This window comes from Drosophila takahashii, chromosome 3R, assembly GCF_030179915.1.
Source record: "Drosophila takahashii strain IR98-3 E-12201 chromosome 3R, DtakHiC1v2, whole genome shotgun sequence".
Taxonomy (NCBI): Eukaryota; Metazoa; Arthropoda; class Insecta; order Diptera; family Drosophilidae; genus Drosophila; species Drosophila takahashii.
In genome coordinates, this window is record NC_091681.1 from 31,543,047 (window position 1) to 31,568,478 (window position 25,432).

The 25,432-nt window shown below is 38.4% G+C and overlaps 6 protein-coding genes and 1 long non-coding RNA gene across 10 annotated transcripts; 1 reads left to right on the forward strand and 6 right to left on the reverse strand.

Moving 5' to 3' along the window:
* Window positions 1-11: 11 nt before the first annotated feature.
* Window positions 12-5,647, reverse strand: LOC108062875 (uncharacterized). Of its 3 annotated transcripts, none has more exons than XM_070216262.1 (15): window positions 5,287-5,647; window positions 5,098-5,224; window positions 4,857-5,039; window positions 4,546-4,802; window positions 4,382-4,485; window positions 3,415-4,331; window positions 2,641-3,343; window positions 2,465-2,584; window positions 1,999-2,411; window positions 1,633-1,944; window positions 1,197-1,574; window positions 887-1,140; window positions 642-830; window positions 317-586; window positions 12-260 (listed from the first exon to the last, which is right to left on the reverse strand). In XM_070216262.1, exons 1-15 carry the CDS (start codon window positions 5,590-5,592, stop codon window positions 27-29), a joined length of 4,767 nt encoding a protein of 1,588 aa, XP_070072363.1. In that variant the 5' UTR covers window positions 5,593-5,647; the 3' UTR covers window positions 12-26. The 3 variants fall into 3 exon arrangements, with proteins under 3 accessions (XP_070072363.1, XP_070072362.1, XP_070072361.1); XM_070216261.1 differs by having other exon boundaries at window positions 5,098-5,227; XM_070216260.1 differs by having other exon boundaries at window positions 5,098-5,236.
* Window positions 5,648-5,807: 160 nt separating this feature from the next.
* Nepl16 (Neprilysin-like 16) lies at window positions 5,808-9,328 on the reverse strand. 2 transcript variants are annotated; one of them, XM_070217740.1, is made up of 11 exons: window positions 9,127-9,328; window positions 8,695-9,052; window positions 7,953-8,349; window positions 7,603-7,895; window positions 7,380-7,547; window positions 7,240-7,323; window positions 6,910-7,185; window positions 6,594-6,850; window positions 6,475-6,530; window positions 6,026-6,410; window positions 5,808-5,967 (listed from the first exon to the last, which is right to left on the reverse strand). In XM_070217740.1, the coding sequence occupies exons 2-11, from the start codon at window positions 8,935-8,937 to the stop codon at window positions 5,868-5,870; spliced, it is 2,259 nt and encodes a 752-aa protein (XP_070073841.1). In that variant the 5' UTR covers window positions 8,938-9,052; window positions 9,127-9,328; the 3' UTR covers window positions 5,808-5,867. The 2 variants fall into 2 exon arrangements, with proteins under 2 accessions (XP_070073841.1, XP_017005217.2); XM_017149728.3 differs by having other exon boundaries at window positions 9,122-9,328.
* Window positions 9,329-9,938: 610 nt separating this feature from the next.
* Window positions 9,939-20,529, reverse strand: TTLL5 (Tubulin tyrosine ligase-like 5). Its single transcript, XM_017149777.3, has 5 exons — window positions 20,393-20,529; window positions 13,039-13,084; window positions 12,144-12,929; window positions 11,867-12,080; window positions 9,939-11,807 (listed from the first exon to the last, which is right to left on the reverse strand). The coding sequence occupies exons 2-5, from the start codon at window positions 13,074-13,076 to the stop codon at window positions 10,092-10,094; spliced, it is 2,754 nt and encodes a 917-aa protein (XP_017005266.2). The 5' UTR covers window positions 13,077-13,084; window positions 20,393-20,529; the 3' UTR covers window positions 9,939-10,091.
* Window positions 14,333-20,536, reverse strand: LOC108062913 (uncharacterized). Its single transcript, XM_017149776.3, has 2 exons — window positions 20,393-20,536; window positions 14,333-18,202 (listed from the first exon to the last, which is right to left on the reverse strand). Exon 2 carries the CDS (start codon window positions 18,067-18,069, stop codon window positions 14,476-14,478), a length of 3,594 nt encoding a protein of 1,197 aa, XP_017005265.2. The 5' UTR covers window positions 18,070-18,202; window positions 20,393-20,536; the 3' UTR covers window positions 14,333-14,475.
* Window positions 20,537-21,368: 832 nt separating this feature from the next.
* vig2 lies at window positions 21,369-24,057 on the forward strand. The gene is made up of 2 exons (XM_044395637.2): window positions 21,369-22,038; window positions 22,980-24,057. Exons 1-2 carry the CDS (start codon window positions 21,525-21,527, stop codon window positions 23,756-23,758), a joined length of 1,293 nt encoding a protein of 430 aa, XP_044251572.1. The 5' UTR covers window positions 21,369-21,524; the 3' UTR covers window positions 23,759-24,057.
* On the reverse strand, window positions 21,379-22,317 carry LOC138913295 (uncharacterized). Its single transcript, XR_011418975.1, has 2 exons — window positions 22,196-22,317; window positions 21,379-22,135 (listed from the first exon to the last, which is right to left on the reverse strand). It is a non-coding gene; the product is annotated as an uncharacterized lncRNA (long non-coding RNA).
* Window positions 23,273-25,430, reverse strand: Mocs2B (Molybdenum cofactor synthesis 2B). Its single transcript, XM_017149805.3, has 5 exons — window positions 25,299-25,430; window positions 24,932-25,238; window positions 24,579-24,854; window positions 24,246-24,514; window positions 23,273-24,182 (listed from the first exon to the last, which is right to left on the reverse strand). The coding sequence occupies exons 1-5, from the start codon at window positions 25,425-25,427 to the stop codon at window positions 24,072-24,074; spliced, it is 1,092 nt and encodes a 363-aa protein (XP_017005294.2). The 5' UTR covers window positions 25,428-25,430; the 3' UTR covers window positions 23,273-24,071.
* Between the last annotated feature and the right edge of the window lie 2 nt (window positions 25,431-25,432).

A 25,432-nucleotide genomic window follows, 5' to 3' on the forward strand; every position in this document is an offset into this window, starting at 1 on the left:
AAAAAACATTATAATTATTAACATTTTTAAGAATCTTGATTTTCCTTAGACGGATTAGCTTTCAGTTGTTCCTGTTGCGTTGCAAGTTTGACAAACGAACTCTCCAAATGGGTGGAATCGTCGATATTAATACAATGAACATTCAGTGGAGGAACCACTGAGAGGTCAGCTGCTTTAAGGACCTCGATTTTATCAGCATATATTCTAGAGAATTCATTTGAGTGGATATATTGGGGTTTTTCCAGTTTCTTAACTTCATTCTAAAGAAAAATTTTAAACCTTGGCATTAAATATATTTTTGAATTATAATAAATACCTGTTCCGAAATCCCAACGAACTGAGCTAATGGATCATAGCTCAAAAACTCATAGATCGAATTTAGAGTTTGTACAAAGAAACCTTTTATGCAATATTGGTAGTTGTCAGGGATGTCGATTACTCCGCCAATTGGTGAACTCATTGTCCTATAAGCAACTTGTGAGTTCCTGAGACTTTCCACTAATTCGTCGGCTGCTATAGCATCGGCATCACTTTCCGTACTATGCGCAATATTTGGAGATATTTCGGGTTCTGCAACTTGACTCATCTGAAAGAAATAAATTCACTACTTTATGTAACAAATAATTTAAAATCTCTTGTACCATTTTAGTCAGTGAATTTTTGCTTTCCTCCAAGACTCCCAAGATAAACAAATGACTCTCCTCGTCATCTGATTTCTCATCCTTAAATAATCCGTTTTCATGCATTGGAGCAAAGGCGAGAACTAAATTATTGTGTAGGGTCTTATCTTGTCCACCATGGAGACGACAACTGGTACTGGACTCCTTTTTCTAAAGAAAAAAATTATTTTGCAAAGGTTTACACACTTAAATCCTCTAGTATTTACATCACATGAACACACAGGATTATCATCGGATTGAGACGTATTATCCCAATCGGAGCCGGCTTCTATCAAGTCCTTAGCCTTGGGTCGAAAGAATTTACACCAGCATGCAAAGGGAAATATGATGAAAAAGAAACAGTTTACTAAAAATATCCTTATCGAAGATGTGCAATCATAGTTTCTGCCCGGTTGAACTGTGTCGAAACCACAGCGACCAATGCACTCGATACAGATTCCAAAAATTGCCTTTAAAAGTCCTGCAGAAAAAGGTTTAAATATATATTTAAATCTTCTATATTTATGATACTCTTACCCAACCAAAGTAGTAAAATTAATACCAGCAATGTAATGGCTATAATTTTACAAGTAAGATCGCAAGTTATCTCCTCATTTTGTTCATTTGTAATGTCCTTGATGCAGACATCATGTTCTTCGTTACCAGGTGGACAATTGTAAATGAGGCCAGCCTCTTTCTCCGATTTGGGATCCATTCTTTCACAAGCATTATAGTTGATGAAAGTTTCCAACTTTCCGATGCAGTGGCATCGACATCGCCAAACACAAAAGCACCTAGAATGGCATTTAACATCCATGGACCTTTTTGCAACAACCCCAACTTTTAAGTCATCTTTTTCTGGGAGATCAGTATCCGGTTCCTCATTGTCTTTGAATACGCTAGCCTTAACCACCACTTGAATATTTGGGAAAAAAAACTTAGGAAAAACGTTAAATATGTCCTTTAAACTTACCATCACAACTGAACTTGGTGTTTTTTCTGGACCCAACTATTAAGGGCAATAAAAAAGTGACGGTTTGTCCAATATCCGGTTGTAATAATCTCCTGGCACTAGTTGCTATTGAGGCACTATTAGATATATCACAATTGCAAACATATACGGTAAATTCCTGCGCTTCGAATCCTTTGTTGATCACATCGATCGAAATTTGAAGCGCATCCTTTGTTGTTGCATCGGTAATAATTCTTGATATTTTAACTAAATGCTTATTTCGCATAACTAGAGCATTTTCCCGAAAGGGAATCTTGACTTTTATACTATATTCTAAAAATAAAAGATATTATTAAATGTAAAGAGGTCAGATCAGGTGATTATCACCTGGAACTTTTTCCTCCCGAATATTTAGACATAGGTGCTTGTCTTTATGCGGACAATTCTCCAAGGCGTTCATAGAAATTGGAAAGTATCCCAAACCATCGATGCTTCTAGTTGATAAGCCTCCTTGTTTCTTTGCCTCCTTTTCCATGTTTACATTTAAAAAGTTCTTTATTTCTTGAATGGAAATGTCCTTATTCGAAGTGTCAATTAGAACACTATTACCTATGTTATTCCGTAATTCTTTTAAAGTATTCACATGCCTTTTTTTAGTGAATGCATTATCATGGGATTTTGGAATAACAAGTTTTCGGTTTGAAAAACCTATTGACTTCTCAAAGCGCATCAAGTCGACATGTGACGTAAAAACAGCTGAAAGATCTTTATTGGCGAATATTCCTGATACAGTATCAAGCCTGAAAAACCATTCAATTAAGTAGAGGAATTAAATTGAATTTGACCAACCTACGTAACTATTGGGACAACCCGCCACCAAGTGTTATGGCGCCTTCTAAAAACACGTAGCGTTGTGGTTAAAAATGGAACAGGATTTTTCATATTAAATACGCTGTAGCTAATATCCTTTGCACTAAAAAAAAAGTATAGCACTTAGAAATCGAAATGTTAAACTATTTTCGATATTACCTTTCGTTTAAAGCTCGTGATAACTTAGAGGATTCACAATTACACACGCTTGGATTAGTTATACAGCCGCAGGATGAAGAATCCAGATTTCCTTCGGTACATTTGTTGTTTTTCTTGCAATTTTCACATGGTATCATATAATCGGGTAGCCTTTGTTCTTCATTTTCACTACTTACAGAGTTAACATCGGATTGCAGGCCACCAGGCAAAGGTTTTTCACCAGGCTTCTTGTTTTTACCACCACACGTATCGCATGGAACAGCATCATTAAGTTTAGGGCCAACATCCTCAATCTTACTTTCAGGACTTTTAGATTCGTCCAAAACATTGCAATATCTTGGAAGAGGCTTTTCATCCTTCTTTTTATTTTTTCCACCACAAGTATCACATGGAATTTCCCCATTATCCTCTATGTTTTTTAAGTTAAACATTTTTAAGGAGTTAGGATCGGTACCGTACTTCTGATCCAATGGTGAAGCATTATTTGTTTCTATATTTTCACCTTGAAGCTTACTTCGTTTAATTCTTCTGGGATTTATAGATGCTGGCAAGGATCTGTAGAAATTTGTCTTTGGGTAAGTTGAAAATGGGTTTATCTTATACTTCGACCCAAAATCTGAATATTTTTCACTATTATCCGACATAAAATATTCAGAACTCAAATCATTTCGGCTGTTAAAATTATCTTTGAAATCAAAATTATCTGAAATTTCAATTGTACATTTTTGTAATAAAATTTTTAAGTTACTCAAATGTAATATAATTTTTACTTACTTGGCAGTTTTTGTTTCATGTGATGATTTATAATAAAATCTAGGCTATCGTCTCCAATGTTTCTTTGGGCCCACGAAAATTCATTAAAATCGGTTACAGGTGAATTAGGATATTCGTATTTTTTATCCAGAGGAAATTCATTAAAATTTTTCGCAAGTGAACTTGAATATTCGTATTTTTTATCCAGCGGAAATTCATTATTGCTGTACAGACTTTTCATAGGTGCATTCAAATTTAGGTTTTCTTGATTACTTTCAAAACCATTTGCATTGTGCAGATAATTGTCATGAGTGTATGTCTTTTCATCCTTAAAATTAAAATAATTGGTATAATCTGAATTACTTAAGTCATTTCCTTCATTCTTACTTCCGTGTGTTAAATCATTCACTCCATCGACTGGTGTCCTAAAATTATAGGGCTCTTTTTCAGCGCTTTGTGGCAAATCATAAGCACTAGATAGACTTTTAGAGGACATTTTAATATATGGTTTTCTGAAATTCCTTTCTTGTTGAAAATCATTTTCATCCGATAGAGGTTTAAAGTTAAAGTGCTGTTTCTTACTTTCCGAATAATCATTTACGTTGGATTGCCCACTTTTAAGGTGCTGTAAGGCATATTTTTCATCATCATTTTCAAGCGGAAAATCATTTGTATTTGGCTGACTATGAAAGGATGTCTGAAAATTATTTTTTTCATATTCCTTTTTGGGCGGAAGATTATTATTATTACTTTCACGTGAAAAATCATTAGCGTCGGAGGGATGACTATTGGTAGGTAATTTATAATTATTATTTTTATACTCTTCGCTATATGAAATATCATTCGAATCAATATATGTTTTTCTAGGAGGTGTGTAATCATTTTTAAATGTTTCCTGAATTTGTTTTCTTCTTGTTTCTTGTGCTATTCGATCGTACCTATATGGATAATAAATTTGTATTTTTTTCATAAAGAAATTATAACTTACAATAAAAAATCAGGCGGCACTGATTCATATTCTGGCTTTTCAGTATTTGTATACAGTTTGTCAAGACTGCTTTCCATCTGCTGTGGCTTATGGTTTTTTAGCTCCTGAAATATACCTACTATTATTCTATAATTTAAAACTAAGAATATATAACTTGAGCGTACCTCATTATAAAATCGTATATCACTATCGTCCACGGTGTTAGTATTCCTTATGTTTTCTCTTGGCTTGCTTTCAATTTTTTTATTTCTTATTTGGTCTTCGTATTTCATTTTTAGATCATAGTTATGATGCTCCTTTTGTATTTTTCCCGGTTCCTCATAATCGGTAATCTGTTTATCTTTGTTTAAATGTTCTTTAAAATCGTTAATCGGTTTATCATTGTTTAAATGGAAGAACTCCGTGGGGGTTTCCGGGGGATCTGCAAAATTACACATTTTTAAAACTCTATTAAAATCTAAACTCATATAATCACTTTTCTTAATAGTAGAATCCATTACTTGAACAAGTCCAAGGCTCGAAATGTCATTTTGATATTGATCATTAATCTTTTTATCTCTTTGCCAAAAAGGGGTGGGTATATCTTGCCTTTCCTTACCAAAAAAATTTGATAAAATTGATTTTCCTTTGTCATAGACAGGAAGCTGATTTCTTTTCACTAAAATATAAGTGTAATTAAAAATTAGCTTTAAAAATAATTCAAATAAGTGACTCACATCTGGATGCATTTCCAATCTCATGGGCTTTTATATTTGTTTCAACTAATTCATTAGTTTTACAAGCAGAACCATCAAGATCCGTAATGTCATTGACTTTTTTAAAGGGCCTCTTGCTTATTTTATCCTGCTTTATTGACTGAGGTTAAATAAATGATTTACTGTTAATAAAAAACAAAGTTTACTGACTTTTAAATACTGAAGAGGGTACATTACAACAGGCTCGCCCCTGCTAACCACTATCAAATAGGGCGATATTATTTTTGAAGTTGTTCCTTTTGATGGATCGTATACTTGATCGACTACCCAAAACTTTTCCGAGTTATCCAAATCGAAGCTTGGGTTCATATGAATATTAACAATTAACTGCGTCTCGCACGATTTGTTTAGGGCATTATTTTTAGGGCATTTGACTAGAATTGCATTCATATTATCGGGCATTTCACTTGTTGCTAAAGCAATCAATAGATTTATTAGAAATCCAAATGCTATCATTTTATTAAAATTTGTATTTACTCCTTTTATTTGGAAACTAGTTAGCAGGCTAACTTGATTACGTTTTATAATCGATATATGATTCCATGTAGATGTAAAGTCTGCAGATTTAAATATAAACCAACAATTTATTAACAGTATATTTATTTAAAATATACATTTTACATATTAAATAAAAAACAATACTAATAGGTAAGTCTCTAGAGCTACTATATTTTAAACCGCTTTCGGATCGTTGACAGAGAAAATAGTCGAAGGTGAGGATCAAATAATATTTAAAGCACATTGCAGGTTTTCTGTATGTTGATCATGGATCCCGATGGACATTTGAAAACTTCAGTCGCACTCCCACCTTGGGCAACGAGCCAACCCAATCTGAAATCAAAGAGTATTAATATAATAAAATACCCTCTAGTCTTCAGTTACAACTTACATGTTATCAAACTCGGCAGCGTTTGTATCGATACCCAAGTAGTTCGATTCAGCACAAAGTTCCTGGGCAGAAACTAAAAAGAAGATTTGGGTCGGCGTTAAATTCAGGCCAGGTAGTCTTGCCATCCCTTTAATAGGACCCGTTAGGGAAAGCATTGAGTGGTATGAGATCTGCATTCCTCCTGAATGTATCAGGATGTCCATTCGGCTATAGTTCGAGAATATATTTACAGAATGCGGAACACAACGCATCGCCTTTTCGTCAAACGATTTGGTGATAGATCGCAAGATCTCTTTGGCAATGGAAACACCAACAGAAGCATAATGCAAATATGGAGGCAATACAGCATTGAAATACGGTATGAGTATGACAGATAATGGGACAACTGCAAGTATTTACGGAAATATTACGATTATCAGTAGATTATTGTAATTATGAAGTACACATACCAATTGAATGACTCAGGGTATCATAAAATATGGTTGAAACTATAGGATAGGCCCAACTGTAATATAAATAATATGGTTTAAAAAAGTTATATCATTTTCTTAAGGTTATAGTGACTTACGCATCGTGTGAGCCTCCGTTCAAGCTTATATCCTTTGGTTCCAGTTTGCTCATTTTGTAAATCTCTAAAATGTTTTGAAACCAGCATTCTGCGGTTATATCCAAAGTTTGAAGAGTCTTTAATAAGTCCGTTGTGTTCGAGAATCCTTCCCAGGTTTGTGACTGGATCTTCAGTGCCGACAGTTTAACGAGGGCAGCTCCTTTCAATGAAGGCGCTCGCTTTAAGTGTGCTTTTAGAGATTTAAAAATTATCTCCGCCTATAATTTGTATAAAAATGTGAAAAAAAAATAAATATTTGGTTTGGCATTATAAGTACCCGCTTTGTGGTGTCCTTTAAATCTTCCGATGAGTGTTGAGCAATATATAGGGATGATGACAGTTCGGGTAAAGCCCACATTGTCGATCTGGTGCATACCTCAGGGCTTGGATAGTCCCTGGGCAATATTTCTAAAGCGCTCAGCAAAAGCAGTGAATTGTGTGCAACTCTTGTTGGGTACTTGGTAAGAAAATATTCTAAGGCTTTAAGATAATCACTATTCCTGACAACGATGGGTCCGCTCCAGTTCTGTGGGATTAACAATGTCCAATTTAGCTGAAAAAATAATATTTTATTATCACGAGACAAATATTTATTAAGAAAACTTACAACTGGATACAAGTCTTGTAGACTGGATACATTATATAAAACAGTACTATCCCAGAATCCTCGGCGAGAGTGCTCGACTTGAAGCTAAAATGAAATGTGTTGTGCCTAAATTTGATTAACAATATATAAATTAAACTAACCTTGTTCAAGTCCTTTATGAATTCAAAAATAGTATCCTTCTCAGAGACTCTTTGAGCATATGACACAAAGTACGGTAGAAAATTTTCGATTAAATCGGCTAACAGTTTTGGTAACCCCTGTCGAATACGACTGGGTGGTGCTTTGGGACTCATCCAACGTATTTTGCGCTAAGTAAATTATCATATTATTCATTAGGTTCTTCAATAAATTCAAAGGACATACCTCAAGAATAGTTGACGATGTGCTGGGTCCACTAATAATAAGAAGAATGTGCGGTCTTCTTCCGTAGCTAAGGTCATAATATAAGTCTACTAATGGGCTTGGACCGAGATCGTATATTTTTGCTATCAAAGGTGCTATACTCGACGGTCCCACCGAACCAACAGGTAGATATCCGCCCAGGGAATCGAATATCTTGTGCATTATAGTTGAGTTAGTTGTCTGCTGCAAGCAGCTTTCGAACAAATTGTGCAATATATTAAAGGTGCCGTTCATAATCTTGTTCTGGAAAAGATCTGTAAGTTAAAGAGATTTAATATCGGAAGTACTGTGAAGTGCATGAAATATCTTACGCAGCATTTGTGAATCGACGCTTTTCTGTGAGTTTCCCATTTCAATGAGATTGGTTATGTTTTTATTTCGCGTGTTGCGCCAACAACTGAACTTCTTGAACTCTGTGCACGGATCCTTGTTCCAATTGAGTCTGGCCTGAATGCTGGAGGCCACTGCCTCGCAAATGGGATCCGAGCATTCTGGCGGTGTTGAGACGGCGGGCGAGCACCGATCTCCGTCCATGTAACAATCCCGGGGCAAAGGTGACGGAGCTGTGCTTATCAGGAATAAGATGGGCGAGGCTACCAGCAGTGTGGTGACCAATAAAGTTGCGGATGTGATTGCCATTTTGTGCACCGCTGCTGATGTTCGCAGCCAAATGCAGGGGGCACAACATATCCATCCTATAATGCTGTTCTGTAATTGAAAGGGGACATTTTTAAAACATTAAAATATTAAAACATAAATAGTTAGATAAAAGGATCCTTAGAAATATAGAAATGTTTGTTAAAATAGCCTAAATATTGCTCATACGCAGTGTTGCAGTCTTAGATGTATTAAGTATTATTACTATTAAAAAAAAGAAATATATGTTTAAATATCACACACCAAAATAGAAGATTTAGATACAATGATCAAAAGATATATAGAAATATTGTTATATTAATTTTGGTCCTAAATATCTCTCATACGCAGTGTTGCAGTTTTATTGGTATTAATCGCTAAAAAGTGTTTTTTTCCAGTTTTTAAATATTCACTCACCTTATTGTAACGGGTATTGAAATTTTCGATGTTCGCACTGTCAATCATTTCGATCTCATCGGATTTGCCAATCTGTTTGGAACCAACGGGCGTTTTAAAGGACAACTGCTTCTGCAGCAGGGAGGCGCTACTTCCGCCGGAGGGATTCGCGGTCGTAATAAGATTTCGACCATGACCGTTGTTGCCCAAGCCGGCAACGCCATTCTTTCGGAAAACATTACGTGCACTGGAATCAGCTGTCATTGTTTGGTTTTGCTTCTGAAAATTTTATTACTTTCTTCGGAGTCGTTCAACGGCATAAGAATTCACTTATTTGCATATATTTGTACTGCGGGTGGTTGGGGATTTCTGATAAGCGCTGTCAAAAAGTTCGAAAAATATATTTATTTATTGACGGGGAATTAATCAATACCAATTCCTTGCTCACCGCACCGTTTGGTTTTGTCTCCAGAGATCTATTTACACGGACGAGCTGTATACTCGATTAAAATTGAACGATGAGTGCGCCCATGGTAGTCCAAGAATTAGGGGAATTAATAATTTTATTGCGTTTGCAATAAACTAGCAAAAAATTATATTTTCTGCCAAAAAAGGAAATGAATGACCACTCGGGCAACTCGGTTCTCTGGAAAGCTCCAGCAAAAGCTTTGGCAGCATGTTGGGTTCCTGTAAAAGCTTTTCCTTATTTGTGAGTCCATTTTCAATGAGCACTTTATAGGGAGAAGAAGTGCTCTAAATATAAAATACAACACAAACAAAAATTTCACCTTAGTACCTACTAAATGTTGCCAAAATGAAATGCTGTAAAAAAATTCAAATTCACTACAACGTTACAAACATAAAGGATATTTTATGAAAGATTATATTTAGTTCTTAAATCTTTTCGGAAGAACTCTTAAATATATTAAAATAAAAAGTTATTATTATAAGAACAGCAGTCTTTTCATCGCCACCTGTTGGGAGTTTTTCGCACCATTATAGTTTTAAACACAAAAACTATCTGAAAATCTTAACTGCAACCCAAACCATTTAAATAAATCTTAAAGACCAAATACCGTTATATTGTTTTGTGCATTTCACATTTATTTTCGAAGTATCGATTTCATTTATATCTTTGGCGTAGAAAGTATATTTGTTTTTTAAAGCTATGAGTTGTGTAGGCAGAAAAATTTGACCTTGTTTTAAATATATAAAAGCTATCTCGTTTTGTAATAAAGCGTTTCAAAAATTACATTAAGTAATCGTTGTTTTCTCGATAAATATTTATTTGTTTAAGCCTCTGCCTTAATGCGAAAATTTGAATACAAAAATAATTAGACTTACTACAAATAGGATGACTGGACAAAAGCTTGACAAATTAGCTAATATAGTTAAAGATCTCCCAGCGATGTGCGGCCTCATAGAAATATCTTCTCCTTGTCGTAGCTCTTAAAGTAGCCATCGTACTTGCTGAGCTCCCTGGCCATGCCGGAGGGGTTGACCATGGAGGGGAGGGCTCTCAGAAAGCCATGGAGGCCCGACGGAATCGGGGGAGTGGGTGGCACCGACAGACCACAGCGGTTGTACAGGAAGGGCATGATCCCGGTAACATTGGTGTGCAGCGTCAGCACTGCCTCCAAATCGGACTCCTGGGCGTGCATTAAGAACTGGTTGTAGGCACTGGACGGTATCATTCCGAAGTGATCGAAAGAGTCCACATAGGCCTCCGTGTCTCGCTTGTAATTCTCTAGGAAGTCGCCCAGTAGCTTCGCCACCATTGCCGATCGCGCCTTGCTGGCCACCTTGAGGGTTTGCATATTCCGGAAAATCACCGGCGGCTTCACAGACCCACCGAATTTGTTCAAGAACTTGAGTATTATTTTCTCGTGATTGTCCTTCGGATCTTCGGTCAGACGCCGCAGAACCGATTCCAAATATATACTGAAAGTCTGTCGTGCCTGAAACGGCGTAAGTTCCGATCCATTGGAAATTTTCTTAAGCATCACCTTCCGCAACCTCCTGCCCTCCTCCTCGCACTTCTCCACCGCCGGCTTCTTGACAAACGGAATTTCCGAATCCGTTTCCAGGGCTCTTTCGTATTGCCAAATTCGATCGGCCTCCGAATTATCGTCCTGCTTTTGCCGGCCATCCTTGCAGTATAGATTTTGGTGAAGCATCTGGTTGTAGTTGTGCTGCACAATCGGCGTTTGGAATGTCTGACTTTGTACGGTCGGCGTGGAAATTGGAATGCCATTGGCAGAGTCGAGGAAATTACCATATCGCTGCATTGAATCGTCCGTAGGAAAGATGCGTACGAATCCACCGCGGCGAGAATACTGTAGGCGTGCATTGCGCAAAATGCGCTGCTCCTCGCCAGTTAGACTTACACTAATGGGGGCTCCCTTTTTCTTCGATTTCTTTGTCTTTTGCGAGACACCGGGAAAGGTTGCCTGCCGTTGGCAGCTTGAACTGCGGAATCGTGACCATTTCTGGTCGTAGTGAGATCTCATTTCGGGACTATAGGCCGGGATGCCCACGCACGTCAATAGGTCGGCCATTAGGCAGGATTTCACCTTTGTGTCCAAAGGACTATCCACACCCATTGACGGCGATAGATTGACTTCCAGCAGCCATGGCTTCAGTGCATTGTCTATTAATATATCAAATCCATACAGCTCAAAGCAGTTATTGCCGTTGGGCACGAACATTCTGCAGGCCGAAATAATGGACTGAGCACAGGCTAGCACCGCCTTAATAATTAAATCTTCTATATTCAGCATTAGCTGGCGTGTATCACAACTCTGGAGTTTCAGGTGCCTTAAAAGAGCGGACAACGTCCACTTATGGCCTACATCCTCATCCTGAGCATCGGAGCTCCTGATGTAATCAGAATGGTACTTGTTAATGCTGTAATTGCAGAGGTGCATGCATGGGTTCCACAAATTATCCGCATGTCTGTCGTACTTGACTGTGGCCAACCGCACTATGCCCTCTTCGAATAGGTAAATAATAAGGGGGTCGAAGGACGTGACTAGGACGTACACCCTCAAATCACATTTGTGACCATCAATGCACAGCGGATCCACAATGTACTTCGATACTACAGCCTGTTCATCCTGGGGTATTTGATCGGGCTGAAAATAAAAGCATTTAATTAAGGATATGAAATTAGTGAACTCCTTTTTATATTTACCGAATTCACAATGAATATTCCCCTTCCCCGACTGGATGCCGCTGGTTTTACTATCCATGGTCCGCGATGCTTGTTATGTGCTACAACTAAATCTCGGGATTCTATGGGCAGTACAAAGGTTTGTGGCACAATATCGAAATGCTTCATTCCCCGAAGATGCTGCATGCGTTCTATGTTCTTATAAAGCCTGTCCTTGCGGGTCATCTCATAGGATCTGTGTATTAAAATAATAAATTAATTCAAGAGTTCAATAAGCATGTAGAAGAATTCAAATTACCTTGGAAAGTGATTAACTCTCTGATACGGCGCAAGATTTCTCACAATATCTAGTTTCATATGAACACCAGTCCAGAGCAAATTAAAGTTATTATTTTCACCCTGAATTTCTGTAAGGCCATGGACATTGAACAGTTTTCTCAGCAACTTGGTTTCCGTCTGATGGAATTTGTAGGTAATCTTTAGCTTAAAGGCAGGCATGTTAACACCATATTCGTCGTCATCTTCGCTTGTCACCTCCGGATCTTCTTCGCTTACTTCAGTATTTGAAATTGATTTGGCAGGTGCTGTGGACTCGTATCCACTTTCCTTCGATAAATCTGCATCTAAGTTAAGATTAATGGTATGTTGACTGGTCTTAAGTACACGCGATTTGCATTCTCTACTATGTGCAGGCTCTTCACCTTCACTGGAAATGGACGTATCACTCGAGGAATATCGGTTAAGTATCTTCTTAAAAGGGCTAGAAAAAGTTAATTTATCCGATTTATCACATTGTTGCGGGGTTTTCAATAAATAAATCTTTTGCTGCGTCGAACTGCTTAGAGCTTCCTTACTACTTGGTTCTGAAGAAGTGGGTTCTTTTTGCTCCGCTTTCGTTTGACTTAGAACGGGCTCTTCTACATTATCCTTTGACTCAGATAACGCTTGTGCAGAGGACTTCTCAGATAACGTCTTGCGGATCTTTGGATTAAGAATATTCGTCTTAAAAACCAAAACTGCTTCGCGGGAACCCAGCTTTCCACTCGTAATCCAATCATCTTCTTTTTGATATTCAAAATTGATTCTACAATACAAGCCAAAAAATTAGAAAAAAGAGATAATTAGAAAATTTAAAACTTCTTTGTGTAATTTATTAGTTTATTAGTTTCTAATAAACAATTTTTAAAACTTACGAAGAATTTGTGAGCGCTTCACACAATGAAGACGGCATAACGATTCCTGAAATGGTAGAATATGTACAAATAGGTTAATATTTTATTTAACAGTTTTAACAGGAGTAATTCTCTTTATTATATCTTTGCTTCTGGATTCAACACATCAAAAGTTAAAAAAAAATTGTTTATAAACTAATCTGAGTCTAGCGAACGGACACATGGAATATAAACATACCATTACCTCCCTTAATTGCACGTCGAAATAATATCTTCGAAATAAATCAAACTTAACAATGAAGATTTATTTTCATTGATTTGATAATGCATAAGAAAAGAACAGACATTACAAAAAGACAAGAAACCTAAATGTTACGTTTAATTCATACTAAGTCCAATTTTAAGTATATCATACTTAAAAAGATAAATTCAAATTTGTTGAATTCAATTACAAATTTGCATAAATAATCTAGGATTTTAAGTTGATTAAAAAATTCATTAAAAATTCAAAAAATTATTCAAAATTAAATTATAATTATGGTTGACTTTTCAGTTCGATTTGTTCGTGTTTTGTAACTACTTTTGATTTCATGCGTACCTTTTTCAGCGGAGAGTACCCAATTGCAAAGGGTTTCGCCGTTTTCAAGAAAGGCTGATCTAAAAATGAATATTATAGATCGAAAGCTTTTTGCCGTAAGAAAAAGGACAGGCGGTTTTCCAGCGATTCGCAGTTGTTGTGGCTGATTAATTTCCAGCGACGAACATGTAAGCCATTATGATATGAAATGGGGAAGGAAGGTGACTAACTTCTAAGTACCTTAAATGGGGACAGTCATCAGTCTCAATGTTTTTCATCAGTTTTCCATGCAGATAAGTAAATTTTCCTTCAAACTAGAATTTTCTGTTGCAAGATCCATTAGCGTTATTTTATATGCTGGCAGAAGAAAATCCATGCGCTGTACGTATTTGCTTACAGATCTATTTCTTTAATCTAAAATACCTAATAGCCAGACAAACAGTTCTCCCATATCATCTTTCCCATTTAACTGGATGTATGATTTACAAAAATGTTTAATCTGGCTTCAAGGTAAGTGTAACATTTAGATGGTTGCCAATTATACAAAATAATATTTATTTTATTTTCACAAAAGTATACAAAAAAAAGTTAGTAAGAAAAATTATTTCCTGTGTTTGATCAATAGTATTAAAATGGTTTTAAAAAAACATTTTTTTATATTTAAGACAAGTATTTTTATTTATAAAATGTACTATCTTTAAACTTCCTCCTTTTATTACTATAATTAAGAACAAATGATTTCAATTATAAAATCGATTTATTTACATTACATCGGTCAAATGTTGTACAAATATTCAATGAATGTAGCTGATTTGAAAGTGATGCGATTACATTAATAAGGATTCCATGTAAGTGTTGTGTTTAATTCTAATAGCTTTTAATTAAAAATTAGGGTTCCTCCGGTTGAGGTTGTTGTAAGATGGGTTCAAATTGGTGTTGAAGTTGAATAGCGACGACGTAGTCAAGTCGTTTCGCAAAACGCTGCTTGGATTCATCGCCGGAGTTCCAGTGCCAAATTGATTGCTTTGAAATCCGCCGGATCCGCCTGATCCGCCATATCCACGATCAGTCGGATACGCGTTTGAGGTTAAGGTGTTAGGTATGTTAGTGTTTGGTTGGTTGTTAAAGCGAGCCACATTTCCGGAGTAGTTTTGACCAGTACTGTACATACTGGTCGGGTTGTTGGTGCTGCCTGCATTGCTTGCAAAGTTTAGATTTCTAGTTGGATGTTGTGTCAACAAGTTGCCATTGTTATTTGAGTTTGGAATCAAGTTACCGGAAGAGCTGGGCACAGAATTCACCGAGCTGGTAGACGGTATGTCCTGGCGTTTCTTCTGCTCAATCATCGTATAAACTTGAAGTATTTTCTGAAGTTCTTCCCGGTTAATAGATGTTTTGCCTTGGGACACCAGAGAAGAAGCCAGCTTTGCGGCAAGCTGGGTTTTATCCAATGGTTTATCGGGACTAATCGTATTTTGGTTAGCCATCGGCAAATTTGGTTTTTCGGCCCGCTGAGCGCTTTCTTTAGGATGGTTATATTTACTGGCCTCTTGAAGCAGAAGTTCGGTGTCACTAATGGCTTTTTTCAAGGCCCGTTCCTTAGCGGGATCATAAATTTGGGAGATCAAGAGACCCGTAAACTTTTCCTTAACCGTTTCCAAGATGGCACAATTTTCAGCTGTTAAAATTAAAGTATGCACTTTTTCAGGATAAATCTTCTGCGTTTGCAGGGCTTTCACTAGCATTTCAGTGATGAAAGGACCTAAACTACCGAGGTAATTTTCCAAAGCCGTCAACAGGCGAAGCACGTGAATAACATTCGGTGGCTCCACAATCGGAGGATCCACATCCATGGGCATTTTCTGAGGCCCCTTGTTGGGTTCCGCAGTACTCATATTTGTCTCTGAATTTTTGGGCAAATGAACGTGATACTTTTCGTTGCTCAATTCGTCATTGGTCATTGGCAAGCACAACCGTTCGCGGCATTTTATTTTGATATTTTCAATATCTTGATTGTACAGTTCCTCGATACGGGCATTAAAGAAATGAATCCATTCGTTTTGGAAATTATACGAACGATGATTGATGCCAGCCAGTGTAAGTTCATCCTTGCGGCGCTTCCAAAACATTTGCCACTCGGTCTGATAATTCGGATGCTGTTCCGGGTCGGCTTTGTAGGTGTCAAAGGAATCGTTTAGCTCACGCACCTTGAGGTTAACCATGTGCCGGTAGGCCTGCCAAATGTCCCCATCGCGCAAGGGAGACACCGACCTGCGCTCCACATTCCAAGTCCTCTTCGAGGCGACTCTCTTCCTCTGATCCGGCGAATTGGATCTGGAACGGTTGCGTTTCGGGTTTCGAGACTTCTGGACGTCGCCTGAACTTTGTCTGGTGTCCCTGAGGAAGTTCTCAACCATCCGCTTGTGCGTTTCGTCATCAACAGTATGTGATGTATTTTTTGGTGGCACATTCTGGTAGCGCATATAATTGGGCGGACCCTGAGCTACATATGGCGGAACGAAATATGGGTTCGGATTTTCCATGTTCATCATGGGCTGAACGTTGTTCCTGGCCTTTTCAATCAATTCGTCAACCTCTTTGGCATCAACGACGTGGGTGAACGACGGACCCACCTTTTCGGATGAATGCTTTCTATTGTACACCTGCGAGAACAACGCCTGGCGATCTTTGGCATAAACATGTTCATAGCACAGATGGGCAGTTTTGCGGCCGTGATGGGTTTCAATCGCCGTTGCAAGCTTATCAAAAACGGGCATCATTATCTTGCACACTTCGCTTTCTGGAACCTGAGAGACATACTGACGGTACTGACGCATTGCAGTGGGGAAATGCTTGTCGAAATACTTTAAACGGTGGTTGTAGCCCAGCAAATGGTTGTGCATCGACTGCTCATCAGCGGTGATCTCGCATAAGCAGCATTGGTATCTGGCGCTTTTATCGGCCAAGTTCCTTACAATCTTTAAGACGTACTCTACGCCAACGAGACCCATTACATCATTTGGACTTCTAGACTCAAATGTGCCGCCAGTGTATCTAGCTGGTGCGTAATCCTTTGGGACAGCATATGAAGGGGTTATTACCTTATGCATATTAGGACGAACAGTCGAAGCATTCGGTTTGGATGTTTGAATGGGAATGGGATTTTTCTGAGTTGCCGCTTGTTTCGGAGCCTCCTTTGATTGTTTGGGGGCCTCTTTTGGTTTTTGGGGAAACTCTTTTGGTTTGTTGGCAACCTCTTTTGGTTGGCTGGGAACCTCTTTAGATTGTTCATCGATAATTATGACATCCTCATCAGGCTCGGGGGGTTCTGGATTGGAGCTGATTAGCTTGGCAAGCGGAACACAAGTTATTTTAGTGGCCAGCGGATTCTTGACAATATTTGGATTATTGGGTCTAGCATTCTGCACAGTTTTGTTCGGCTGTGGCTTCGCTTGGGGTTGTAATTGTCTTTGAGCGGGTGTTTGTGCTTGGGTCTGAATTTTTGCTGGGGACTGTGAATTAGGTGTAGTTTTGACAGTAGGTTTCGGCTGAGAATTGGTATTGCTCCCAATGGGTTTGGGTGCAGGACTTCCTAAGTTCTTTGAAATGTTCGAAGGACCCGCTGTGCTTTGTGCTGTAGGCTGAGGTCCCTTTTTAATCCCAGGGTTAGCTGGGTTGGCAACCGGTTTCTTTGCTTGATTATTTGCCGCGTTTGCATTGGGTTTTTTCTGTGCGTTCGCACCAATAACTGGAATATTCTTTTGAACGGGTGCATTATTCCCTGCAATTTTCTTTTGTGTGGGTGTATTATTTCCTGCAATATTATTTTGAGTGGATGTATTATTTCCTGCAATATTATTTTGAGTGGACGTATTATTTCCTGCAATATTATTTTGATTGTTTTGATTATTTGCTGAAATATTCTTTTGAATGGGTGAATTATTTCCCGAATTCGGGCTGGCAATTTTTTGTGCGTTTACGCCAATAGCTGAAATTTTCTTCTGAACGGGTTGAGCTTTTACAGCTGAGTTTCCAGCTGTCTGCTTGCCGGCAGCATTAGTATTGGCATTATTTTTGTTTTGAACATTTTTGTTGGAAGCAGGGGTATTTTTTACAACCGGGGAAGAACTGTTTTTGTTATTCGTGGGGTTCGGTCCTTTTTTAAAGGGCTCTGGAACCGCTTTCTGTGGACCACCAGCTGGTCTGATTCTTATTTGCAATTGTTGTTCAGCTACCATAACCGAGTTATGTTTTTTACCACTAAGGTGGCTGAACAAATTTTTGCCGCCAAACTGGACAACACGGCAAATATTACAAGTATACTTCTGATCCTGAGGACTTATCAATAATACCCATTTGCTTGTTGTGTTGCGACGAAACTCAAATTTTAGTATTTCTTCCAATGATATTGTTGACAACATCTCTAGAAATTTTCCCCCATCCATGGGTTTGTTTTGCATGTTTTTGGTATTCATCTTGTGTTTGTAATACCTTTAAACATCAATTAATGTGCATGTGGCTCGCAGAGAAGTAAGTTTTATTTCGCTTTGATTATGAGTACCAACCGGTACAAATTTGATTTTGGTTTTGATTTCAGATATTGCGATGCTATAAAATTGAAGGAAAAAATGATTTTATATCAAATTTTAACAAGTAATAACCAAAAATTACTCTTATAATACTAATCAGTTCTTCTATTAATCTAAAAACAGTTCTTAAATTCTAAATCTCTTAAACTAAGGGGAAACAACAGATTTATTTAAATAACTTGTTTGTCTAGGACTAATTGGATTGCCAAAAATAATGTACACAAGAATCAAAAAGTCGTGGAAATTCAAGGTGAACGTTTCAACCGCCACAACATTTTTGATACAGTATTTAGGCATTTAAATTAGACGTTGAATTATATGTAATATTTTTTTTGTAACGTCCGATTTCCGGTAACACTTCTTTGGTATTGTAGGCTTCAATTCATAATTTATGATAAGCTTAATCCAATTGTTGTTTTATTAAAAAAAAAAAAAATGTAACCAGTCAAGGATCTCTGGAAAACAGATGTTTAAAATTTTTTCTCATATATAGTCCGACGTCTAATAAAGGCGCTAAAGTTATGAGCTAGCATCAGAGTACTAAATCTAAACAAGTTAAATTTATTAGAATACAATGGACCAGCAGATGCGTAATTCGGTTATGTGAAGCATTCGATTTAATTGAAGCATTGTAAAAAAAAGAATATTGAGTTTAAGAAACACATTATTTTGTAATTATAGGTGTGGCTGGACGAAGCCAAATATGAGCTTTTAACCAATATTATATACTTTTAGGTCAGTGCTCACCTTACTCGTAAATCAGTTATACCATGGAAAAGTTATTTTTTAACTTTTAAAAACACTTTGAGAATTTTACTACTTTGCTGAGAGCAAAGAAAATCGGAATGTTTCCGATGTTTCAGAAAAAAACATTCAATGTTATTTTCGCCGATTTTGTTTGTGTGTTTATCCCACTTTGACAAAAACTGAAATCAAGCATAGCGAAAATTATAAAATTTTCCGGTTATACACATAATAAAATACGCAAATTATATTATGTTACGCTCACACTCGGAAATTCTGGCTGATGACTAAAACTTTAGGCTAACTCTTCCCATAGGACTTACAAAATTATGGCAAATAAAAATGTTCAGTAGGAATTAAACAAAATATTTTTATTTTAATTTCTTTCGGATGTAATCTTTCAAGTCACGGTGAAATTAAATCGACAGAAAATTGTTAAACAAATACCATATACCATTTATGGTCTTGAACTTTTTTTTATAGATCTCTTATTTTAACGTTCAGTTTTATCGTTCGCATGGTAAATTTAAAGGAGGTTTTAGAAACTTCTTTTCGTTTACCATCCCAACAAGAAAACGGCCGTAAAAATATTGAAATTTCACAAAACTATCAGAATAATCCTTAAAAAATATATAAGCTTAGGCACACAGAATTTCTACATACAGAGATTTAAAATGCAGACACTGTGACAACTCCTTCCAAATCAATTTTGCGGAACTTTTGCATTTTTTTTTGCTGAGTAGCCGAAAATACATATGTATATCGGATTTTTATGTGCATAAAAAGCAGTTTTACTGCTTGAAATTTCAAGATCTCTTTTAGATTTTTACTAACACAGAGTAAAAATCGTATATCACTTGTTTCTCTTTTTTTGGATATACTACATTTTGGAAAATTACCCCTTGAGGGTGTAAAAATACTCGTTAGGCCAGACATTATCTATGGGCAGGGGTCGAACAACCCCCGAAAAAAGTTTTGATAGAAACGAAGGGCCGACATGTGCATAAAACCGAAAGGAGCCCCATTGGCTGACCCGATTATAGTAATACAGTCGATTTCCATGCGACTGAAGTCCAAAAAAGGCCGACAAAAAATGACATCACGACATTTTTTACCAGGTTTTTTTTAAAGCAATTACTTGTTTGTTTTTTGGCTCAACCATTTTGGGGGTGAAATATTTATATTGCCGCAAAAGGCAAAGGCAGTTCCGCGCAATTGAAGAGGTCAAGGCAAAATCCATACAGAGAACCGTAAAACCCCGAGCTCCAAAAAAAAGAAGAGGAAAAACTGCATATAGCAGGCGAGCGATATTGATTTTTTTGTTTATGCATGTCCCGCGTTCACATGAGGAAGCGAGGAAACCAACCAGCTCGACACAACACGCACTCAGACTTGGCCTTATGAATAACTTATGGATATGGGACAGATATGTATGGATCGCACTTAGGTCTTATTTAGGACTCACCGGCGAAACGCAAACGCGGCCCTGCTACCACTTGCGAATAATACTGGGGGCCCGTGGATGTGGTGGATGTGGGATGGGGATTTTCCTGGGTGCTCGAGATCCCTCTCTCCTCTTCCTTCTTCGCTTCCTTGGTCTCGTCTCACGCGGTTCGCTGCGCAATGGCCACAATTCACGATGGACTAGCTTTCGCTTACGGGGACAATTTGCCTTTACTTGAATTTATTACTTGCATCAGGCCGAAGAGGACAGAGAATTTCGATGGCAACGCATCAAAGAAACAAATGTCACATTTGTCTCTACGGGCCCAAAAGTTATTCTCGGTTTGGTAATGGGCCGACTGCTAGGGGTGAAAGACACCTGGGGGCCACATCGATATATCGCCTAATATTTAATATACCGATATTTTTGTGCGATGTTTAAGGTTTTTCCTTTGTGTTTTTGATCTTTTTTGGTGTTACTTTAATAATTACTAATTGCATTATTAGTTAAAAATACAGTTTTCGTGAAATAAATTTAGTTTTCATAAGTTTATGTCGTCCCGATCTTTGGTGGTATTTAATACCGTTGAGTGACTTTATATTATTATAATTCTGGTATCTGTTTAATTTATGTTAAAGTGGTTTAAATTAAAAATAAATGTTTTGTGTATTTTTAAATTGTAGGTATCAGTAACAAAAGTTTTTTCATTTCAAATCCCAAATATGTAGATTGACTGGAACATTAATTTGTGCTTAAATAATATTTTAAGATTATTCCATAATTATAATTTGTTTAGTCGAATATTATGTTTTTCAAATACTTTTACAGTAATTTATATTAAAATATTTTAATTGGTTAAATACAAATTGTTTAGTATTTATCGCATCCGGCAGCCATCGATAGGCAAGCAATCGATACCAGCGAATCCATCGATGCATCCTTGAGACCCCCGCTCATCGATGTTTCTCCCTTCACTTTCGTTTCCGGCGAGGTAATTTTGCTCCGCGTTTTCGCAATTTTAACCGATTATCACATAGTCTGAGCACCCGGCCGGCCATGTGCCAATAAGTTGACGAGCAAAACAGGCTGCCAACGAAAACCAAAGTAATCCCCAAATCTGGTTCCCTTGTAATCCCCGCAGACATTTTACATCATGGACAATTCAGCCAAGAACCGCTACGAACTGTTGTTCATGGACGACGATGACTCCTCCGCGCCTGCCCAGCCACAGATTCCCGCTGCCGCCGTAGTGGCGGCGCCGGCGAAGAAACCGGAACAGCCGAAGGTGGCCAAGAGCAAGCAGGAGAAGGAGAACAAGCCGGTGGCGTCGGCCCGCAAGGTTAATAGCTCGAATCCGGCGGCCAAGAACGCGAGTCCGGTGAAGCCAGGCGGCGGCAAACTGGCGCCCTCTGCTGGCGGAGATTCGGGTCGCCCCAGGAACGCAGCCACAAATGGACAGAGGGACAACCAGGGCCGCTTCAACAACAACAACAACAACTACAACAACCAGCGCTACGGAAACAAGGAATCGTCCGGGGAATTCGGCAACGAGCTGCCCCAGCGTCAATTCAACAATCGTGATAACAGGGGGCCACCACGCGCCCGCACCGGCGGCGAGAAGTTCGGAAAGCGCGAGTTCGATCGCCAGTCGGGATCCGATAAAACCGGTAATTATAAAGCCAAAGATTTTGATTCAGATTCAGTTCTTTGTTCTCGCGGTGTTTACTCTTTTCGAGTCGAAAATTCTCGAAAGGAAAACGCATGCTGCAGAAAAAAAATATTTATAGAGTAGCAGAGAACTCGAAGCCTTGGCAACAAGATTACATATCGCTTACTACAGCACATATTTCTCACGTGATTTTCGAGCCTATGCGTTTATCAATTCAGTTCGCATTGGAGTTACAACAAAAAAAATTATTACATTTTTCAAAACGTGTTGGTTAATATTTATAAATCAACTTCTTTTTATTGTCTGAAACTAAGGCACGAGGTCTATTTGGTAAACACATTTTATGGCTAAATTACAATTATTTTTAAAATCAATTTCTAATCAGTAAAATATGACTTGGCATTTTGTATAAAAAAAATTAAAAATCTGTCATTTTGATTGATAAATGCTAAAACATTTGACAGTTTTAAAGGATTTCTATCCTTTCTCTTATTAAACTTCATATTTATCTCTACTTTAACTCTGTAAACACATTTTATGGCTAAATTACAATAATTTTTTTTATACTTGAAATTAATTTAAATTTCTAATAAGTAATATATGATTTAACATATTCCATAAAAAAAATCATCTGTCATTTTAATAGTTTTGACATTTGACAGTTTTAAAAGATTTTTCATCCTTTATCGTATTAAATCTCATATTGATCCATATTTTTACCCATTGACTTGACGCCTAATTTTGTAAACACATTTAATGGCTAAATTATACTAATACTAAAATCAATTTCAATTTCTAATGAGTAAAATATGACAGCATAAAAAAAATTAATCATCTGTAATTTCGATTGATAAATGCTAAAACATTTGACAGTTTTAAAGGATTTCTATCCTTTTCCTTCTTAAACCACATATTGATCTTATATTTTTTTACCCACAGGCGTCAAGTCAATTGACAAGCGCGAGGGAGGCGGTGCCCACAACTGGGGTTCCCCGAAGCAGGACATCGAGGACCTGAAGACCGCCGGCGGCGAGTCGTCTCCGCAGGCGGAAAAGGAGGACTCGGCCAACGAGCAGTCGGCCGATCCCGCTGTGCCCGCCGAGGAGGACGAGTCCAAGCTGATGACCCTCGACGAGTGGAAGGCTCTGCGGGATCAGCGCGCCAAGCCCAACTACAACTTGCGCAAGGCCGGCGAGGGAGCTGCCGACAATGCGGAGTGGAAGAAGATGGTGGTGCTGAGCAAGAAGAAGGAGAGCAACAGCGAGGACGAGCTGGAGTACGATCCCTCGCTGTATCCCCAGCGAGTGGGCCGCCTGCAGCGCATCGTGGACATTCAGTTCAACTTCAATGATGGTCGCAAGGGCGGTTTCCGCAAGGGTCCTCGTCCTGGCGGACCAGGTGGACCGCGTGAGGGAGGCTACCGCAATGACGGGCCGCGTGGAGAAGGTGGCTTCCCCCGTGGAGAGGGTGGCTATCGCCAGGATGGACCTCGCAACGAAGGACCTCGTGGAGAGGGTGGCTACCGCAACGAAGGACCTCGTGGAGAGGGCGGCTTCCGCAACGACGGACCGCGTGGCGAGGGCTTCCGTGGTCCGCGACCCAGCAACGGCTATGAAAACAGACAGGAGAACAACAACAACAGATTCGGGGAGAAACGCCGCTCCGCCCAGAAGCCCCTGAAGGTCGACGATGAAGCTCAATTCCCCACTCTGTGCTAGGAGCTGACAAAACAGCAACAACAATAAGGTTTAACAATTTCACGTATTACATAATTAGTAAGCTGCTCCTTTCGGTTAACGAATAACCATTTAGATTTTCGGGCGTAATATATGAAGCTTGACGACCGACGACTAACAAACAGAAACAAATCAGCCACGCTTATCCATATTCCTTAGTTGTAAACAAAAAAAAATTTTTGAATTTTTTCACTCTCATCATTTACGCATTTATAATAACTATTACAAATAGTTGGAATGTTGAAATAAATTTACTTCATTTATAAACCAAGGAAAAATAATTATATGGTAGTAATCATTTATTCTTAAGCTTTTCAATGAACACGCCTAATTCGTGGGCAGAATATGATTTCTTTCTGATCTTTTTGGGCGGCGGGGGTTCCATGGATTGCGGCTCCAGATTCGTCTGGAATAAATATACATTGAATAATTATAGAACTAAAACGGAATGGCTATAATATAAACCTACAAAGTGTCTATACTCTGGGGAAATGGACTCCAGCTGCAGCATTCTATTTTCCACCTTTTTAATTCTACTGAAAATGTTCTCCTCGTTATCGGTACTCAAGCCCATGTACGATTCAATTGCCTGTAGACGGGAATTGGGCAGCGATTTTCTCATTTCCTTGGATGGGTCACTTTGGCCGTCACGCGATCCCATTAGTTTATTCAGCTCGAGTTCGTAATTGGGCCGCAACTCCATTTGCTGGGGACCACAGCGATTGTTTACCCGTCGAACTATATGATATGTTTGTAGAATAGAGTGGCTTTAATTGGGAGTAGCTGAGAATTGTTTACCCACCTTTTAAATGACAATTCGACTGCTCCTGCTTTATAATAGTGCTCTGCGTGCGAGCGCAGGAGTCGCTTAAATCTTTGTCTGACTCAACGAAAGACGATTTGAAGTCAATTACGTTTTGTGAGTTGATTTCGTCGCGTTTTCTGTTGACAAAACACTCTAGCCGCTTGGCTAACTCGGCGTCATTAACTCTAATTTGCACCAGAGTACGCGGAACGTCATGTGACTCCTCGACTTTGCAGGGGCAAGCTGCGTAGTTGAAGGCACCCAAAGATTTCTCTGCAATTTTATTGTATTTACAAGTGTACAAAAATAATGGAAATACATGTCATGTTTGGTTATTTATAGGATCTTACTGGGCCTGAAGGACTCCTTGTTCTCCTTCCACTCGCTGTTGTGATCGCCCTCGTAGATTTCCTTCTTCCAAATGGGAACTAAGGCCTTAAGCTGATCTATTGCATAGGATACTGATTCTAGGGCCTCGGATCGGTGGGGCGATGAGGCGGCTATAACTACGCTGGCCTCGCAAACGGGCACAGTTCCCAATCGATGATATATGACTATGTGCTTTAGTTCGGGCCATTTTGATCGAAGATCTGAGCAGATTTTATTCATTTCCTTGAGGGCCATGTTATCGTAGGCCTCGTACGCCAATGACACCACCTGTGTGTCGAAAAGTACAAATTAATCTATAAGGCTACCTAATTCAGATAGCAAACCCACCTTTTTGCCCTGAAAATTATCGCGCGTTGTGCCCACAAAAACGGATGAAGCTCCGCAGCCTTCGTCGGCCAGCAATTGATGGATATGGGCAATGTCGATGGGGTCATTAACTAGCTTAACGTGATCCATGGCGC

What these genes read in the sequence shown, in the direction of transcription:
- TTLL5 (XM_017149777.3), bottom strand. Translation starts at nt 13,076, where the DNA reads ATGCCGTCTTCATTGTGTGAAGCGCTCACAAATTCTTC. An exon ending in AGAGTTAATCACTTTCCAAG is followed by an intron (nt 12,081 to 12,143) that starts GTAATTTGAATT and finishes TTTAATACACAG; the next exon opens with ATCCTATGAGATGACCCGCA. An exon ending in GAATATTCATTGTGAATTCG is followed by an intron (nt 11,808 to 11,866) that starts GTAAATATAAAA and finishes TTTTATTTTCAG; the next exon opens with CCCGATCAAATACCCCAGGA.
- LOC108062913 (XM_017149776.3), bottom strand. Translation starts at nt 18,069, where the DNA reads ATGAATACCAAAAACATGCAAAACAAACCCATGGATGGGGGAAAATTT.
- LOC108062875 (XM_070216260.1), bottom strand. Translation starts at nt 5,592, where the DNA reads ATGATAGCATTTGGATTTCTAATAAATCTATTGATTGCTTTAGCAACA. An exon ending in ATATACGATTTTATAATGAG is followed by an intron (nt 4,486 to 4,545) that starts GTACGCTCAAGT and finishes GGTATATTTCAG; the next exon opens with GAGCTAAAAAACCATAAGCC. An exon ending in TCGGGAGGAAAAAGTTCCAG is followed by an intron (nt 1,945 to 1,998) that starts GTGATAATCACC and finishes TTTTATTTTTAG; the next exon opens with AATATAGTATAAAAGTCAAG.
- Nepl16 (XM_070217740.1), bottom strand. Translation starts at nt 8,937, where the DNA reads ATGACAGCTGATTCCAGTGCACGTAATGTTTTCCGAAAGAATGGCGTT. An exon ending in TCAATACCCGTTACAATAAG is followed by an intron (nt 8,350 to 8,694) that starts GTGAGTGAATAT and finishes TTTCAATTACAG; the next exon opens with AACAGCATTATAGGATGGAT. An exon ending in AACGGAGGCTCACACGATGC is followed by an intron (nt 6,531 to 6,593) that starts GTAAGTCACTAT and finishes TTTATATTACAG; the next exon opens with TTGGGCCTATCCTATAGTTT.
- Mocs2B (XM_017149805.3), bottom strand. Translation starts at nt 25,427, where the DNA reads ATGGATCACGTTAAGCTAGTTAATGACCCCATCGACATTGCCCATATC. An exon ending in CAAGGAGTCCTTCAGGCCCA is followed by an intron (nt 24,855 to 24,931) that starts GTAAGATCCTAT and finishes ATAAAATTGCAG; the next exon opens with AGAAATCTTTGGGTGCCTTC. An exon ending in CCCCAGAGTATAGACACTTT is followed by an intron (nt 24,183 to 24,245) that starts GTAGGTTTATAT and finishes TATTTATTCCAG; the next exon opens with ACGAATCTGGAGCCGCAATC.
- vig2 (XM_044395637.2), top strand. Translation starts at nt 21,525, where the DNA reads ATGGACAATTCAGCCAAGAACCGCTACGAACTGTTGTTCATGGACGAC. An exon ending in GTCGGGATCCGATAAAACCG is followed by an intron (nt 22,039 to 22,979) that starts GTAATTATAAAG and finishes TTTTACCCACAG; the next exon opens with GCGTCAAGTCAATTGACAAG.